At 49.9% G+C, this 17,773-nt stretch overlaps 3 protein-coding genes across 3 annotated transcripts; 2 read left to right on the top strand and 1 right to left on the bottom strand.

The window, feature by feature from the left end:
• Positions 1-8,813: 8,813 nt before the first annotated feature.
• On the top strand, positions 8,814-9,931 carry SAPIO_CDS5742 (uncharacterized protein; the record flags this gene model as incomplete). The annotated part of the gene is made up of 3 exons (XM_016788006.1): positions 8,814-9,086; positions 9,531-9,745; positions 9,811-9,931. The coding sequence occupies 3 exons, from the start codon at positions 8,814-8,816 to the stop codon at positions 9,929-9,931; spliced, it is 609 nt and encodes a 202-aa protein (XP_016642322.1).
• Positions 9,932-11,063: 1,132 nt separating this feature from the next.
• SAPIO_CDS5741 (uncharacterized protein) lies at positions 11,064-14,078 on the top strand (the record flags this gene model as incomplete). The annotated part of the gene is made up of 3 exons (XM_016788005.1): positions 11,064-13,053; positions 13,181-13,504; positions 13,612-14,078. The coding sequence occupies 3 exons, from the start codon at positions 11,064-11,066 to the stop codon at positions 14,076-14,078; spliced, it is 2,781 nt and encodes a 926-aa protein (XP_016642321.1).
• A 1,791-nt stretch (positions 14,079-15,869) lies between these two features.
• SAPIO_CDS5740 (Uncharacterized protein) lies at positions 15,870-17,030 on the bottom strand (the record flags this gene model as incomplete). The annotated part of the gene is made up of 2 exons (XM_016788004.1): positions 15,870-16,922; positions 17,007-17,030. 2 exons carry the CDS (start codon positions 17,028-17,030, stop codon positions 15,870-15,872), a joined length of 1,077 nt encoding a protein of 358 aa, XP_016642320.1.
• Positions 17,031-17,773: the final 743 nt, after the last annotated feature.

Genomic DNA, 17,773 nt, shown 5'->3' with positions numbered 1-17,773 from the left:
ACTTGCAACAAGACGCTCGCAAGAGTTCGTAAGTGGACTGGCGGAATTGAGGCGAGTGACTTGTTAAGACTCCTTTGCAGGGAAGGCGGGATTACCCGATCAATCTTGGGAGAGTCAGTTGAGTCTTGTATCCGTTCTCGTTTATTCGAAGTTGTCTCAATTGCCGCTATTAAACTGTTAGATTCCGATATTATACGAATTAGAAGGGAAACGCACAACCTCGCTTGCGCTTCTTCTGTTCGGGTTGGAGTGAACAGGGCGCATTCTGATAGGTACAACAAGCGCAGGAGTGACTGAAGTCGGACCAGACGATGCAGGTGGGAAATTTGCCTTGTCCCTTTGAGCACTTGTCACACGGGTTTGCGGCAACTTGACCGAAGATGTAAACTGCAACTCCGTCAGCGTAACTTGCACGACTGCGACCACTGCGGCCGATGAGCGACTCTGTGTGAGTCTCAACATTTATGCCCGAGTATTTTAGCTTTTCTCGAACATAGAGAAGCCGCTCAAGGGACAATATCAATCAGTTAGCACATAATAGTAAAGCCGAACGGGGTAGACATTGTTAAAAAGGAGTTGAGAGTTGGCAGCGTTGGACAGGGGGGTTGCGTTGAGTTGTGTGGAGTTGCATAGAATTGGACAAAGTTGAACAGAACTGGACGGTGTTGAATAGAGTTTAGACCGACCTTCTTTTGAAGAGCCAAGGACAGCGTCTTGCCGCCCCATGATGCTTCCAGTTGAGCTAAAGCCCAGGCTGTAAACTCAACGGTTCCATTAACTGGCTCGTCTGTATCTCTTCGCCTGATTGGCAGTGGATCGCCGTTAAACGTAAACGGGGATACATTCTTCGCCTTCGGCGCTTGAGATCGGTTTGCCGCCATTTGGACTATTATCGCGGGCAGGAATTCCAGGAGGTACGTTTTATCAAGGTTCATATATAGAGAGAATATATATGATCCTTTCATTAAGACTTGGACCTTTTAGTATGCCGGTATAAATAAAATAGACTCGATTGGAACTAGAAGAGAATGAGTTTAATATTCATAAGATCGGCAACCTGTAAGGTTGGGGGAATTTTTGAGAGGATCAGGAAAAAAATGAAAAAAAGACCTCTAGCGGGCCGGTGGGAGAATATAAAGGGGCAAAGCGAATTGAACAAAATATTTCAAAAGTCTTAAATTCTCTTTGTACTCCTGTAGCCAAGGTCCTTGCGAGCAGGGTTTAGCCTGGTACCTTCTCATCCTCGTTAAAACGAGGCCGAAAGCGCTTCTTGGTTAACCAACAGACGCTCAGGTAGACTTTTAGAGCTAGCCGGAACTAGTCAAATAATTTCTCGCACGGCTTTTTTTATGAGGCTGGTTCCCGTTTCTCGTTGTCACCCTCGGAAGCCTGCAGCAGCTATGTTAGCGATGGCATGCTGCGTTGAGTAGTCTTCTCCTGACACCGCGTGGGAAGTCTTATGGTTGCAAATAGGAGATCTTTTAAAGTCTTTGGGTCAAGTTCGAAACGGTACCAAGAATCAGAGGCTGTTTAACCAGCTCCGACTTGTGGGGGCTCGCATGCACCTGCACCTGCGCAGAATAGCCTCCTCCACGACTGTTAAAACAGGGGTGTGAGTGACGAGAAGGAGTCTTCACCAGGTGTAGGCAAGAACTGCTCATCAAATATTAAACTCTACTCCCTGGTTTACATCAAATCACCAGGCACCACAGAATGTTCAACTCTCCCTTCGGGCCCAACTCGATAGAGCTTGAAGCATCACGGAGGATCTGCTTCTGCTTAAGAACTGAAGCCCGATGCCATTTCCCATTGGCCAGCCTCTCCGACGTTTGTCAGTTCTTGCAGGAACTCTGCGGTGGCTTTTCTGAGAGTTCTGGTAGTTGTCCATTGGCCTCCTGGTTCCTGTTCGTTTAGGTGTAATCTTGCGATCAGGGTTGGGCTGATGCATCTCAGTGACATCCCAGAGCTTGGTGCTGTATTGGTCAACCAAAGTATGTAGGCCATTGATTCTAGCAGTCGACCCCGAGTTGACAGCCCTTTCTACGCTCCTGTCCGTCTTGTGTTCACTACCTCCCGACAAACTATCGAAGGAGGTAGGGTTCCTCAGCTCCTAGAATAAATAAAAACACATTAACCCTGCTTTGTATCCCCACTCTCGGTCATGGACTTCTTGGTTTGAGCTTGAATAGCCAGGATTTTGGCTCGTAGCATCTTTTATTTCGGGGTAAAGGATTGCCGCGGTTGAGGTAAGGCAGTGTCATGTGTTACTTACAGCTAGACCATTTGACAACAAAAAGATGCTTCAAGTGTCGCGACCAGCGGCACTTGACTGTAAGTAGTCTTATATAGTCACCGCACCAGCTGTCCTTACAGGCAGACTGCGACAACCTGGCAATATCACATTAGCTATTGAATAAGAGAAATTGGAGAGGACATACTAATCGGACTGCTCCGAGCAGCCATTGTGATACGGTATCTTGGAATTTCGATTCTATCTCACGGAAGCTTTGATGGAAGTTCGCTTCCATCTCACGAAAGCCTCTATGGACCTCTACCTCCGCCCGAAACTCTTCGAGCTTGCGGTCCATCTTCGAGAGTTGACGGTCGACTTCTGAAACCGACGATTGATACCCTTAAGATTCGCTGCAGAGAGATAGGCAGCTCTATTAGATACGAAAATGTAAAGGAAGGGAAAAAATCAGCAAAATATAAACTATTATAGGAGATCATACCTCGATTCTTCTCAAGGGATCGGGACAACCTATGGCTGGAGATGAACGACTGGCTTTGGCGAGTGGTGAATGCTGAATGGCGAACGGCGAGATGAGCAGGAGAAGGGCGAACGCGGATGGCATACAAGCCATGTCGAGTGAACTTAAGGATCTCCATTTCCCTGAAGTGGTGCTAGGCAACAATGATAGATCTGAGTTGACATCTTGATGAGGGAATAGAGAGAATATTTAAATGTTGGGAAAATAGAGATATGATTCTTGAAGGTGGAGGAACAGTTGATAGCCTCTTCTATCAAGAAGAAGAAGAAGAACAAGAAGAAAATCAAAGGGGAAGCAGAAGAATAAGAAAGAGAAAAGATAACGCTCCTCTCTCTGGCTTTCAGGTATTCTGGTGGATTCCTACCCAAGGAGGTGCACAAGCAAACTATCTTGTTGCCTTTACTGGGTCAAGAGAGGAGAGGGTCAATGGGTTAGATACCAAGTAGGTACTGCCTAAATATCCGGTCTGGGCATTCGTGGATACCTGGAAAAAGCTTCGACTATGATCAGTATTTATCCCAGGTATATAATCCCTCCATTTCCTAATACACTCGAGGTCTTATTGTCCATAGAATGCGAGTATCTTTTAACGCAGGTCACTAGGAGATATGCACTAACTTTCTATATTACTAGACAGGGAACTGGTAGAACTGAGAGAGGGGATCTGTGAAGCAATGATTTGGGTCTTTGGTTGGCCGAGTCGCTGTTGGTAAGTAGTGTGGTGTTCCACTTAAAAGGGGACGACGTCGATGATAGTAGTAGAGCCCCCGCGACTATTTAAGCTCGGTTTCTGGTAAATGTCGACCCAGCCAACACCCATCTAAGTTCAGAGCATATTCAGGCGGGACAGTCTGCTCTCGGGACTCGATGATCTTGCCGCCGCTCGGCCACACAATCGCAGTGTGCCAAGGCGGCTACGCGAACCTTAAGAGTTTAATGGGCCGGATCCGTTCCCTAGGATCTTCGGCGGACAACGTCGCTACCTTGCATCTTGGACCGAGGGGCCCCATTTCCTAAAAGAATCTTTTGAGAGTGGATGCGACATGGCTGGCTGACAGCACTGGCGTTAACAGTATGCATACTTGAAATTGTCAGGGAAAATCTAAGCTCAGAGGAAGGTTGACGAATCTTCCCTGTTGTGCAAGTTCAAAAGCGTCAGGTTTGGCTCACTTACAGCTGAGCTATATGACAACAAAAAGATGAATGCGCTCCAAGTGTTACGGCCAGCGTCACTTGACTGTAAGTAGCCTCATATGACTACTGCACCAACTGTCTTTAAAAAAAGACGCATCTCGGATGGGAAAAGCGTTGAGATAGACTCTTATGAGCCCTGCATAGCGAAAGAGCATCTATTCTCAGAAGACCTTGTAGCTACAGATTTCAATATGTCCTTTGAGTATATTACAGTTACATTGGCAGGCTGCAAGCTGGATTTGTGGCGAATCCCAAGATTTCCATTTTCTATCTCTAATATTCTTGTCCTGTCTGGAATTTGACTGTGGTTAATTGATGTCACTTCCCAATAACTGGCCACGACTCACGCTTGCCTTGCCGTCGCAGAACCGAAGTCTTGGACCCCTCCCTACTCGTACATGCAAAGCCGCTCGCTTGTCCTCTTAACCCTCCTTTATGGCCCCAGATGTACCATTGGCTATGTACTTCTCGGTTCGAGCTTGTATCTTCAGGGTTTCGGATTGTAGCCACAATTTGACTTGGAAAGCAATCATAATGCTGGAAATAAAGACAACCGCGGCAATCTAGTAATATCATATTAGCTATTGAATAAGAAAGATTGGGGTGGACATACAAGAGCTACCCGGGTAAAGAATTGTGATAGGGAAGTTTCGAGTTTCGATCCAAGATCACAGGAGCTTTTCCGGATCTCTATACTAAACTTGGTGAACTCTTCTTTAAGCTCTCTAAACTTGCGGTCACGCTCCTTAAATTCGCAATCGCCTTTTTCAAATTGTCGACCATATTTTTCAAGTCGGCCAGCAGGCTGACTGTCTAGCCTCTCAAACTGGCGATCAATATTTTTGGCGAGCCGGTGTTGACGCCTCTTGTGGTTTACTGTAGAGGAATAGACAACTTAGTTAGATATGAAAAAATGTAAATTGGAAAGGAAAAAAACTTAACAAAATATAAACTATTATAAGAGCATACCTTGATTATGTGAAGAGGATTGGTATCGAGTGTGGCCAGAGAGGAGAGACTGGGCACGACGAACAAGGAGACCAACAGGAGAAGGGCGAACACAGATAGCATAGAAGCTATGTCGTGGGGGTAGAGTAAACTTCAGGATCCCCATTTTCCATATGTAGAGAGACAGTAGAGATGCGAAACCAAAATTAAGATGATGAGTGTGAGAGTACAAGGTGTAGAACTGGGGTCAATGGTCTGTTAATAAAGAGAAGGTTTGCAAGTAGGAATCGAATTCCTAGAGAAAACTAAATAGTTGTGCTGGTAGATGTTTAGCTGCTCCTTCCTCCACTGGGATAAGTCACAAACACAAGAGAATGAAAAGATGGAAGATCTGAATAGGTGATTTTTAAAGGTGGAGGAGAAAATGCAAAGGAAGAATAATGGGTGGTGTACTCCTTCCCTATGCAGCAAACACCAACAAAGATTTTACATATGCCTTCTTAAGCAGGAATCCATGTAAATACATTAATCTTCTTCCTCAACTGGCTATCACCTTCTATACCTGCAGAGCTGACTTATTCTAGAGAAGAAAATACATACTATCAATACCAAAAGTCTTCACGTAAACTATTAACTGATCATTGTCTCCAACAATCATTACCCATTTTCTTTCTTTGACATATATTCCTTGACCAATAGAATCTCATTAGACTGAAGTTGCCCATGGGCTAACAACATCGCTAGATCGGACTAATCGAGATGAGAATCCTTAACCTCCACCGTGTGCCTGTTTCCGTGGAATGTCTAGTTAGTCCTTGGTAAGACCTAGGATTGACGAACTTGAGGGGACCAACGTCATTCGGCAGACCTTTTCACCAAATTGTGTCCTCGAGGTAATCGATATTACCATACATCTACATTGAATCTTCAGGCTGGATTGTCCCTGCAGCTAGGGTTGAGCAGAGCAATCATATCGTACCACTTATTTCTTATAGATGCTGTTGACGAAGGCGGGTGGAAAGAAAGCGCTTATTCTTCGCATCCTGGCTGATAATGAGGACTGCCCATATCTAGTGTACAGTAGGCATCCAGGCCCGATCATTTTTCGTACATCTCCCACGAGAGGCTGGCCTCTCATGTCCGATGGAGTCGGAGACGGCGTGTTGTTTCCGGACTCTGAGGGCCCGAAAACGCCTGTGGCTTCTGATTTAGTAGAAAAACGGAAAAGCAAAGAGAAGTGACAATATTCGATGATCAAGGAGGGAAGGTGTGGTTTGGTTGCCTGGAACGCAACTGACCTCGATCACTTGGATTCACTCCCGAGTTCCTTTCCGGATGTGAGAGGCAATAGATGAGGCATATATGAAGTTAAATGAAACCAAGGGTTTGCGGAAAGAGTTGCAGGTGGATTGATAGCATGGACAGCGAGGATCACCTGTGGATGGTAAACAGGGCAAGTGCGAGGGCGACGGGAAGAATTCTGCGGCTTTCTGAGGAAGGAACTACCCATCGCCTCGTACAATTCAAATGCAACGGCAAACTATAGGCTGAGGGCCAAGCCGATATCCCCTTCCCAATGCAACTCGATATTGGACTCCGTAAAGCGCCAAGCGCCAAAGAACATATAGCTCGACAAGCTCCTTCTCCTTTGGGAATCGCAGACATCGCATCGCATCTTCCACTTTCGGGTCAAACTCGAGAATCTCGTCTCGGACGGACATTATATAAACATCATCACAACCCATTGGAGCTGGACTCTACCCACATCACCACCAGTTGTGATCATCAGTTACCTCTTCAGGCATACCAATGACCATCACGGCCGTGTTCGGCCCCCTTACGGCTGAGCCGAATGACAGAAAAAGATGCTCCAAGTGTCGCGGCCAGCGTCACTTGACTGGAAGCAGTCTTATACAGCCACTATACCCAGCTGTCTACAATCACGAATCATTCTCCCTGAACGCTGCTAGGTGATATCCAAGCTACAATTGCCTACATAGCTGCCGCAACTCTCCGGTCATCGACTAGCCGAAGTTGTGGCTCCTGAGCCCCTTTTGCTTGAAAGTTACGGGTCCATGTGCCGCTGGGATAGCAGGATATCTAAGATCCTACTTCCTGAGGTGTCTCGGGAGGTCCGACTTCGCTGGGCCTTGGTTGCAGCCCCCGAGAGTGCCCAACACGGCTTTGGTATGCGGATGACATTCCGCCAGTGTCAGTCCTAGCGAAAGAGCTCCATTTCCTAATCAGTGGAAAGAGCGAGCGGTTGTCCTCACCAACAAGCCCATCCCATGATTTAGAAAATTCTGCCCAGAAGGCGGCAACGACGACGAGGAATCCGAAAGCGGCAACAAGACGAAGTATTCCCCACTTCCACCTCGAGCACCAACTAAACGTACCAGCAGAGAACGGTGCCGAGAGACGTGCTGAGCAGGTTTCGTCTAGCCCAACGAATCAATTTTGATGCGAGGGAAGCGGATCCCCTCTCTGCCGACAGCGCCCCGGCCGCGGCTGCTGTATCAGTCGCCGCCCCTGACCAGATCAGGGTTAACCCACTTACGGCTGCATAAAATGACTGCTAAAAGATGTCTCAAGAGCTGCGGCTGCGTAACAGCCGTGGTGAGTCCCCTTATGTACGTTTCTGCCACAGCTGACTCTTAACAGACTAGAGTAGGTTATTCCTATATTCGAAAATTCCGTCACGCAATGTGCTAACTTTCCTTATTTCCTCTTAGAGCAGTCAAATCCTGGATGTCCATATCCGATGACAACTCAGAAACAATTGAAGCGACGCGCGCACTCAGCATCGCGGAGGGTGGCTATTCTGCGCCGGTTTAACTCCCCGCATGCCACTTCATAGTGGCATGCTTTCGTCTTGGAAGACAAGATCTAAATATGCACCAGCATGCCTCACACGGATACGTATTAACGCTGCCTTCTAATTGCAGTGTTGTTCAGCAGGGGAGAGGTCGTCCAGCTCGTATCGGCCGACATAGGCCTGAGAGGTGGACGATCTTGGCAGTATGGAACGGGTTCTCGACATATCGCGCGAATCAGCGATGCTATTCCCCGAATTCAGAGACTGGTTCCGATCTGAAATTAAGAATAATCAAGCCCAAACTGAGAAGCACATGGCTGACCGTACCTCTGGAGGTGGGGGCTAGGCTTAAGGGTTCATAGTTGAACTTGAGATGGTTATCCATGCCTATGGATCTCGGGGAGTTAAGAAGAACAAGCGAACCAGACGAGAAAAAACCATCGTGATTAACTGTCTCACCAACATCGCTAGATACTCGACCGGGGACGATATCAGGCGGGCAATGCGGCCATTTGGGAAAGAGGATTGGGAAGACAGGGTAATCAACCCCAATGTGCCTACATTCGTACAAACTACCACCAAATCCTAGGTAAGTCACGCGAAGGATTTCCTTTTTTCTTTCTTTCTCCCCCTTTCCTTTCTTTTTCCCTTTTTATCGCAAATGATTAGATCAAGAATGGAGACACTAACCGTGATTTGTTACAGATGCTACAATTATTTGGGAAAAGATCAATTCGCCGCAACATTTCGCTTTGCTTGCCAATGATTGCGGCTCAGGGAAGACGATAACTCTTTTTCTCCTCGTTCACCTTCCCCTCGTTCAGGATTGGAGGGGGAGCCTGCCGAGTAGGCCACCATTATTACTCTTCCCACCATCCATTCAGCTACAAGTCCTAGCTGAAGGCCTTAATTTTTTCCAGGGCTTATTGGATGTGAGGCTGGTACGGCGCAAGTCGAAGAGGGCAGATAACCTTCCTGAGAGCCTTCGAGCTCACATAATCTCGCCAGAAGCATTCGAGGCAGAGCTGGCTGTGTACAACCGGACATCAGTATTTATTCTCAGCTACAATACGGCTTTGGGCATAATGACCACAAAGCAGCCATTGGAGGAGAATGTCGATGACGACGGCGAGGGCTCGTTACCTCAAAAGCCGCAGCCTACGACGGGCTCGGGTGAATTCGTTGCTCGCAAGGCCCGATATACTGTCAGGGAACCTTTCATGGCCACCTTCTTTTCAACAATTCTCATTGACGAGGCATATATTTGTCGGAATTTCAAGAATATCATACCAAAACTGATCCAGAACCTGCCGTCTCGAAGTATTGTCGCGGCCACAGCGACACCTTTACAAAATAAGGTTAAAGATGTCGTTGGATATCTGCATCTGATTTGGAAAGGAGACGATTTCCCCATCTGACAAGGACTTCTTGGACTTACCGAGCCCTGAGTTCAGAGATCGATATCCTAGCTACGATTGCCCATGTAGTATTGGCCAGAGCATAGACTACCGCAACTCTCAGGTCATCGACTGGCCAAAGTTGTGGCTCCTAAACCCGCGTCTGCTCGAAAGGTACGGATCCATGTGCCATTGGGACAGTCGGGTGTCTGAGACCCTACTTCCTGAGGTGCTTCGAGAAATCCAACTCCGCCGGACCCTACTAACACCTCTGAGACTCCCCAACGGGACTTTGGAGTGGCCTGCGGATGATATTCCGCCTGTGTCAGCCGTGACGGAAGAGCTCCATTTTCCAAATCATTGGGAAGAGCGGGTGGTTGCCCTTACCAACAAGCTCATCCCCAGATTTCGAAAGGAAGCCCGGAAGACGACGACGAGGAGGAATCCGAACGTAGGGACAAGACGAACGTAGCTTCCATTTCTACCCAGCAGAGAGCGTTGCCAAGGGACGTGCTGAGCAGGTTTCGCCTAGCCCAGCGAATCAATTTTGATGCGAGGGAAGCGGATTCCCTCTCTGCCGAGAGTGCCCCGGCCACAGCTAGCTCTTACAACAGGCTAGAGTAGGTTATCCCTATATTTGAAAATTCCGTCATGCAATGCGCTAACTTTTCCTCTTTCTTCTTAGGGTAGTCAAATCCTGGATGTCAATATCCGACTACGGCTCAGAAACCATTGAAGCGACGCGCCCGGCATCGCAGAGGGCGGCTATTCTGCGCCGGTTCAACTCGCCGCATGCCGCTTCATAGTGGCATGCTTCCGTCTCGGAAGGCATGGCCTAAATATGCACCGGCGCGCCTCGCATGGATACATAGGTCGTCCCGCTCGTATCGGCCAACATAGGCCTGAGAGGTGGACGATCTTCGTAGTCCGGAACGGGTTCTCGACATATCGCGAATCAGCCATGACCCACCGGCTCCAGCTCCTCATCTATGAGACAGTGCGAGTAACTTCTGGTTAGATTTCGAATAAGTACATCTGTGAGGTCTTGAGCCTCGCGTAATAAACCGCTTCTCCAGCCGAAACATGCTGTGGCTCGCACATGTTTATTGTCGCATAGAGCATCTGCCTCGGCGCAGGCACTAGACCCGTCACAAAGAGGGGAGTGGATGATCCCATGGGTGCCGTATTATATCGTACCTGAGCTCTACATGCGGGCCCTTGGCCCGGACCTGGACAGACTTGAAGATATGAGGGAGAAGATGATGTGGTCGATTATCACGTTCGACCCACTTACCGCTGGGCCATATTACAACAAAACGATGTTCCAAGCGTCCCGGCTTACGTCACTTGACTGTAAGTAGCCTTATATAGCCACTGCACCAACTGTCTTTACAACCGACACGGAGACTCGAGTAAACAGACTGGAAATGGTACCGCATATAGCCATAGCCTATACCAATAAAAGTTCGCGTCAAATTTCTCGCATCTTCTGATTCAGTGAGGACCAATAAATATTTGAATGCTACCAGTTGTTCGTCGCCACCTCTACTCTCGACCATGACAATCGAAGACATGCTGTATCCAAGAGACGTCTAGTGTAGGGCAGACATGCCCTCACATTTGCTTCGCATGTTAAGACACAGCACTCATTTACAAGCGTAGTTTAGTAGATGAGGATACCAACTTTCTTCTGACCTAATAAACTCGAGTTTTTCCCAGAAACTCTAGGGTTAGGTTCGGAATCGGGTTAAGACATGTTCCTTGCGCTTAGTCATCAGGTCAAGAAATTCCAACATTGCCATCCTTGGGATTTTTTGTTCAGGTCGCGTGCTGGACAAGGCTTTAGTGACTCTCCCTCCATTAATGTCAACCTGCAAACTCCATTCCCCAGTTTTTGGAGACGATGTGGCCACCCTGTGATAGCGTCCATCACCCATAATGTCTGCCGAAGACGAGCAACAACCAAGGCGCGCCGACTGCGATGAAACCTCACCCCTATCCGACGATAGCAGCTCAGACAGCGACAGCTCCGCCGGCAGCAATGATGGCGGCAGCGGCAGCCCCAAGATCGAGTGGCTCGCCACGGGGCGTGCGAAGCGATCGACGGCCGGTAATCGGATGAAGTCGATGCTCGCCAACGAGGAACCCGATTCCGATCTCGAACTGCTCTTCGCCGAAGATGAGAATGACGCCGGTTTCGAAGACGTCGGAGACGATGCGTCCGATGTGCAGATGGATTCGTCATCCGACGACGAAGACGAACAGAACGCCGGTGACGACTTGGAGGGGGAAAAGGAGCTCGAGAGGCAAGCACGAGAAAAGCGCATCGCCGCGCGGAAGCGCAAGGCCCAGGAAGCCATCCCTGCCAAGTTTCGAAAAAAGGTTCGAGTGCAACCGATTGGACCCGTGGCCGCACCGGCGCCGGCTCCCCGACCGAAGAAGAAATCCGAGCGTCAGAGTTGGCTTCCGTCCCCTGCCGATGCGCCCACGAGAGCTTCGGAGAGGCAGACGACGCGGATGAGCAAGGAGCAGCTGCATCAGCAGATGAAGGAGCGTGAGGCGAGGAGGCTGAAACAACTCGCCATAATGGAAAAGAAGCAGAAGAAACTGGAGGCGATGAAGAAGCCACCTATGACGCAGGAGGAACGACTCGCCGAAGCCGCCGTCGTCGAGAAAAGGAACGCTAAGAGCTTGAACAGGTGGGAAGAGGCCGAGAAGCAGCGAGAGGAGGAACGGAAGGCCAAGCTTGCCGCCCTGAATAGCCGTACGCTCAAGGGTCCGGTCATTACATTTTGGAGTGGGCGCAGGGAGTGGAATGACGATAGGCTGAAACAGGGCGGTATCTATCACATTGAAGTTGAAGAGAAGCCCCGCAAGAAGCGTCTCACAGCAGCAGAGAAGGAGAAGGAGAAGGAGAAGGAGAAAGCTAAGGAGAAGGGAAAACTGAAAGATAAAGACCGGGATACGGCGATGTCTACAGCACCTCCGACCCCGGTGTCCGCCACCGCGCCCACAGCCCTTGGTGCAGCGGGACCACAGGCCGGGTCTACCTCAGGAGTAACTACTCCAAAAGCAGCCGAACCGGCCAAGACGGCAGTGAAGCCAGAGGCTGAGTCGAAAGATAACGCGGCATTACCTGAGCCGCCGGTCGGCACCTCTTCCTCCCTCGCTCCACCAGCAAAACCACCGCAAGCAACTGCTGCTGCTCCTTCCGGAGCGCCAGCTAAAGAACCGAGTCCAGTCCAACCGAGCACCCAAACGTCGTCGCTGATGGCGCCGCCCTCCATGAGCGCGCTTCCCCTCACCGAAGCTAAGCTGGTACCTATAGAAGGTTCCAAGCCGCGGCCCGTAATGGCACTGCCGGCTATTGAGACGCCTCGAACATCTGCCAGTCTACCATCGCCGAGCGTGTTAGCTGCGCCTGTCCTGGCTCCTCCTGCGGGCTTGTCACCAACAATGCTGAGCAGCCCTGGCGCATACTCGAACCCTCCAAGTCCGAAACTTAATGTTCTCGCTCCTCCCAATACAACCCAAAGGCCGTCACTCTTATCTCTACCCCCTTCCACACCTAAGTTAGCCTCATCTGCTGCGCCCACGGGTCTATCCGCCCCAACGAACTTTCCCTTGCAAGCTCCGCCAAAACGTCCAACCGCTGGAGTCGTCCCACCAACACCTTCCCTCACGAAATCTAACCCAAGCTCAAACCAACAGCCAACCCAGCCCCAGAATAGTAGTACGGACAAAGAATCTAGCAAGCCCGCGGTTGATGCTGAAGATTCGTCCGAGAAACCGGCCGAGGGCCAGAACGGCAGCGCCAACGTCGCCACCCGTAACGCCATCATCCTACAGAACTTTGATGAATCAATTATTAAGGACAAGGTCGTCCAGACACAAATTCTGTTTGGTAGGAAGATGAGTAGATTGCAAAGTACGTTTATATATATTCTTTTTTTTTTTTTTTTTTTTTATTGGGCTCTCTTTTATCGCTTGCATCTCCGATACTACGAAGCCACTGTTGATTTCAGATAAAACTAACAAATGTCCTTCCCAAATAGAGCCAGCAGCGCATCCATTATGCGTGATTACCAACCATCCGGCCCGATATCGTGATCCGAAAACAGGGCTGCCGTACTTCAATGCCTACGCGTATCGCGAGATTCAGCGGCTGCTGCACGGTGACTACCGGTGGAGCGCGCTGCTTGGGTGCTGGGTGGGTAGCGGGAAGTACGCGGCCAAGGGCGTACCGGCAAGGTTTTTGGACCCCGATGCTCCTGCTCCTCCTCCTCCTCCGCCGCCGCCTCCAGCTGCTCCAGCCCCTGGACCTGAAGAGAAGGCCAAGGTTGATGGGCAAACGAGCGAGTCGACCGAGAAGTCCCAGGGTCAGGGACAAGCTCGGCCGGCACAGAAAAAGCAAGGGCAACTACCGCAGAAGGAACAGACCTCCGTACCACCTCGGGCCCAACAGCCACAAGTACAATAACCACAGCCTCCATCGGCGCAGCCCCCGAGGCCAACGCAGCCGGCGCAACCGGCGCAGCTGCCCAATGTCCAACCTGCACAGAAACCAGCCGCACAGCCATCCTCGCAGCAGCTACAGCAACCTATTCAAGGTACTCCTACTCCTGTTCCGCCCCCTCCCAAAACACAAGCGGCACCTGCCCTGCCGGCGACACCTGCTCTATCCACGCAGCAACCGGTGCAACAGCCGGCACAACAGACGACGCTGCCTGTCCAACCAAAACAGCGAGAACAGCCGCCAGTCGTTCAGCAAGGACAAGAGCAGCCAAATCAAGAGCCAAACCCCAAATCCTCTACCACCAGCCCAAGTATCCCTCCGTCTCAACCGGAAGCCAAAGTAGCTCCGGCTGCCACCACCACCACCACGTCTACTCCTACCCTAACCGGAACAACGCCAATTCCGACAGTAGCACCAACGTCCACTCCAACACCTAATGAATCGGGATCTTCTTAAGAGCCCCCGCCCTATTCATGTATCTTATACCCACTAATGTACGATTAATATGTCAAAAATAGCGGCATTGGCCCAGGTTGGGGGTCCGGGCAACAGTGGAAAAGCAAAACAATGTGTTTTTTTTGCCCCCGAATCAAGAGATAGAGAGAGGGGGAATGAGATGTGACCCGGCCCAGATATTAAACGTCAACGCGATCATATACCAATAGAGAGGACTGAGCGAAAGAAAATAAATATAGCAATGCTCCCAACACGTCCCATCCACGGCACGGGTTCCTGCATTTAGCTTGATTTTTTTTCTCTTCGAAGCGAAAACATCTCGTGCCATCCGAGCGGATGGGTGAGAAGAAAAGAGGACAACTGTGATATGTTTCCTATATTAACTCACCCACCAATTCTTCCCCTCTTCCACCTCAATCTGCTGTTAATTGAGCCATTTTGAGAACGGTGCGCCCCCTCCCTTTCTATTATTTGCTGTATGTCCTTAAATACCCGGGGCTATATAGCTCAGAAAGCTGGGTCCAGCATTTTGTTTGAAACAACGCCTAACATCGTGAGGTTTTTATCTTCCCCCAACCGGGGAATTTTTTTTTTCATTTTTCCTCAGAGAGAGGGGATGGAGAAACGTACGATGGGACGGTTGGAACGATATTCATTCTGGATCTCGTATGATTTTCAGATACCAGACACTGGCATCGATGATTTCGGAGAGAGGACAATGAGGTTGATTCCGACGTACTGAAATTCTTAGAGAATAATATTCTTCCCTTTCCTTCTTTTGTTCTCCATCCCTAATTCTCGATGATCCTGGGCAAGGATATAGCATATAATACCTCAGGCTCTATATATGATTCCGTTCCCTTTCTTAAAGACTATATCGGCTCAACTAATGAACGCGACCGCGACGCGTCCTCCCAGCCACTCTTTCAACGATTCCTCGTTGCTTTCCAAACACACGGCTTCAAATAACTAAACCTCGCCAAAACAGTGTATCTTGTCAAACCGCTCTAAGTAAGTCGTGGCAGATAAATGGCTTGCGTTCCATAGCTTTCGGGGGATACATCCCTGTTGCGTCGGTGTGACGAGGTAACTTCTTGTGCCTGGGAACGACTTACACCCGCGGAGTATTCTTATCTGAACACACGAAAATTTAACTTTAAGATTGATTCGTTTCATCACATCGGTGATGTGTTGCACGTCTTCACGGACATGTTCAAAATCCAATAAAAAAAAACGGGTTGGCACAAGTTCGTTGTTCAATCTTGTTGTGATGGGTATATTCTTCAACCTCGCGGCAAGCTCTCCCGCTCTCCGAGACTTTTGTTCTGTTCTCGAGTGTCCCCTTCACTATGTATCAAACACCAAAAAAAGATCGAAGCCATCCGAGTCACCCATCCAGATAAAAAGGGGGAGAAAGCTCTGCCTATTTCCTTTACGCCTCCGTAAAAAAAGACAAATACCGAAAAAAGCACCATTTGCCGCCATACACCACCCAATATGCCCGCTTGTTTTCCACCCTCCACCCCCCAAATTCGCCAGAGATACAAGAGGGAAGGGTGGTTGTGTTGAGAAAGGAAAGGTAAAAGGAAAATTAAGGAAATCCAAGTCTCTAACAAAATGGTTACATTTTTGTCCAAAAATAAGAAGCATGTCGCTGCGTGTCCCAGTCTATGATAATCCCGAATTATTTTTCTTTCGCCAGCAAAAAGAAGGAGTGGTGTAAATAGAAGTATTTCAGTGATGGTAGGAAAATGAGAAAGATATAATGAGGTTTAGTTCTTGCCAATCACGTTGGCCATCCAGCCAAGCTCGGCAACGAGGTCGTCCATACCGACATCGATGGGAGAAGAGATAAGCGCACTGCTCGCCTCGACACCGGCCTTGGTACCTACGGCAGTCTGGGGAAGGCTGTACTGCCGCTCCAGAGACTGCTTAGGGACGGGCGACTGATGGTGAAGAGGCTCGTCTACGTCGTTCGACGAAGTGGCGAACTCGAGAGTATCGAGGAGGTCGTAGATAGGTGGGGTCTCGACCTCGGGACTAGCGCCGGCCGAAGAGGCATAGCTGGAGAGAGAGGAGAAGGAGAAGCGAGAGCGGAGAGTAGATTCGAAGTCGGGGATGGTGGGGGATTCAGGGAGTGCCACGTCGGCGGGCATTTGGGCGACCGGCTCCGGGGTATCGTTCGCCAAGACGGAAATAGAGAGGGAGGATGTCGTTCGCTTGAAGGGGGGTGGAGCTAGGCAGGTGGCATAGGGAACGTCCGAGGTGTCCGGTGTGGCGAAGTTATCGTCGTCCTCCATCTCCTCGGCAATATCTTCAGGAATCATCATCACCGGCCTCTCGTCGACGGGTGAGGTAGGAATGGTGTCGTCGCAAAGGAACCGGCGGAGTGACTCAGGTGAGATGTCCCGCGATCGGCTACCGCTTCCCCAAGACCTCTCGCTCCGGTTGTCGTCCGGTTCGGGAGACACCATCGTCTCGCGGTCGTCGCGGGCCGATTTCCTGAAGAATCGCTTCCACGAGGGGTTGGGCGAGAGGGATCGGGCCGAGGACTGGTGTCGGAGCGTGTGTGGAGAGGAGCCGAGTCGAGGGCCGGCCATGGCGCCGGGGGCCGGAGGAGCGGGACGAGGAGTGACGAACTTGTCCTTGGGGTTCATGGTCATAAAGTCGGCGTTCCTCATTGAGGTGAGGGAGGCGCTTCGTTTACGGAGAGTTCGTTGAATGGGGACAAACAATGAGTTGACTGTTTGTCCGGGCATGTAAGGACAATGCCTGGTGGAGGGGCGAGTAGGGTCGTGGGTCTCGTGAGAGCCGTCCAGTTCGTACTACCAAGCAACGTTAGTATAATAGAGTTCTCATGTTTGTTTGTAAGTAGCCGACTCCGTCAATGTCCCAGGATAGATACTCACGTAGTAGTAGTAGGTGCTGCCCATTTTGAGACCGCCGTTACGGCTGGGGCCGACTCCGGTATTGTCGTCACAGGTAATGTCGGTAAAGGAATAGCAACCCTTCCACTGGCCACGATCTCGTCTCGAGTCTCGCTCCAGTCGGTATGAAGTTGTGAAGTTGTCCCAAGAACCGATAAGTCGAACGGATCGAACAGAAGGATGCGTTTCGCTGAACAAGAGGGAGAGAGAAGTGGTGTTAGTTCATAACAGTCGATGCAAAGTATTGAAGTTATAAAGGAATGGCTATGGACAAAGGTCCACGAAGGAAGAGGCTGAATGAAATCCAGGAGTGCTTGCTGGATAGGAAGAGGATGAGGGAAAAGAAGAATGGGGTATATTATATGTATATAATCCTCGGGAAGTGTGAACGAGATGATAGACACGAGGCGTGGCATGTGCGGAAGACTCAAGAGGGTGTGTGAGACCAGCGGAAGGGTGTGGTGTGAGAGTGCAAGTCGGGGGTGGGCTTAGGGTGTGGGAGTAGACGAGGGTGTGGGTTGTGGGGTAGGAAAATGGGAATTGGGGGGGTGGCTCTCGGTAATACCTCAGTCCAGCAGGCACTATTGCAGATGGTGCAAGGGACGGAGGGAGCGCTAGGAATAGTACATGTGGACTTGGTAGGGCCCAGGTCTGGCGTAACTCCGAAGCACCAAAGTATGTGTGTGTGTGGGTGGTGAACACGAGAGATCAAATACTGATGTACACTTGTGCAGCAGATACTTGTGCAA

The sequence above is a fragment of the Scedosporium apiospermum genome (genome assembly GCF_000732125.1).
Source record: "Scedosporium apiospermum strain IHEM 14462 chromosome Unknown SEQ_SAPIO_0099, whole genome shotgun sequence".
Classification (NCBI taxonomy): domain Eukaryota; kingdom Fungi; phylum Ascomycota; class Sordariomycetes; order Microascales; family Microascaceae; genus Scedosporium; species Scedosporium apiospermum.
This window is presented reverse-complemented; position numbering and strand designations above follow the sequence as displayed.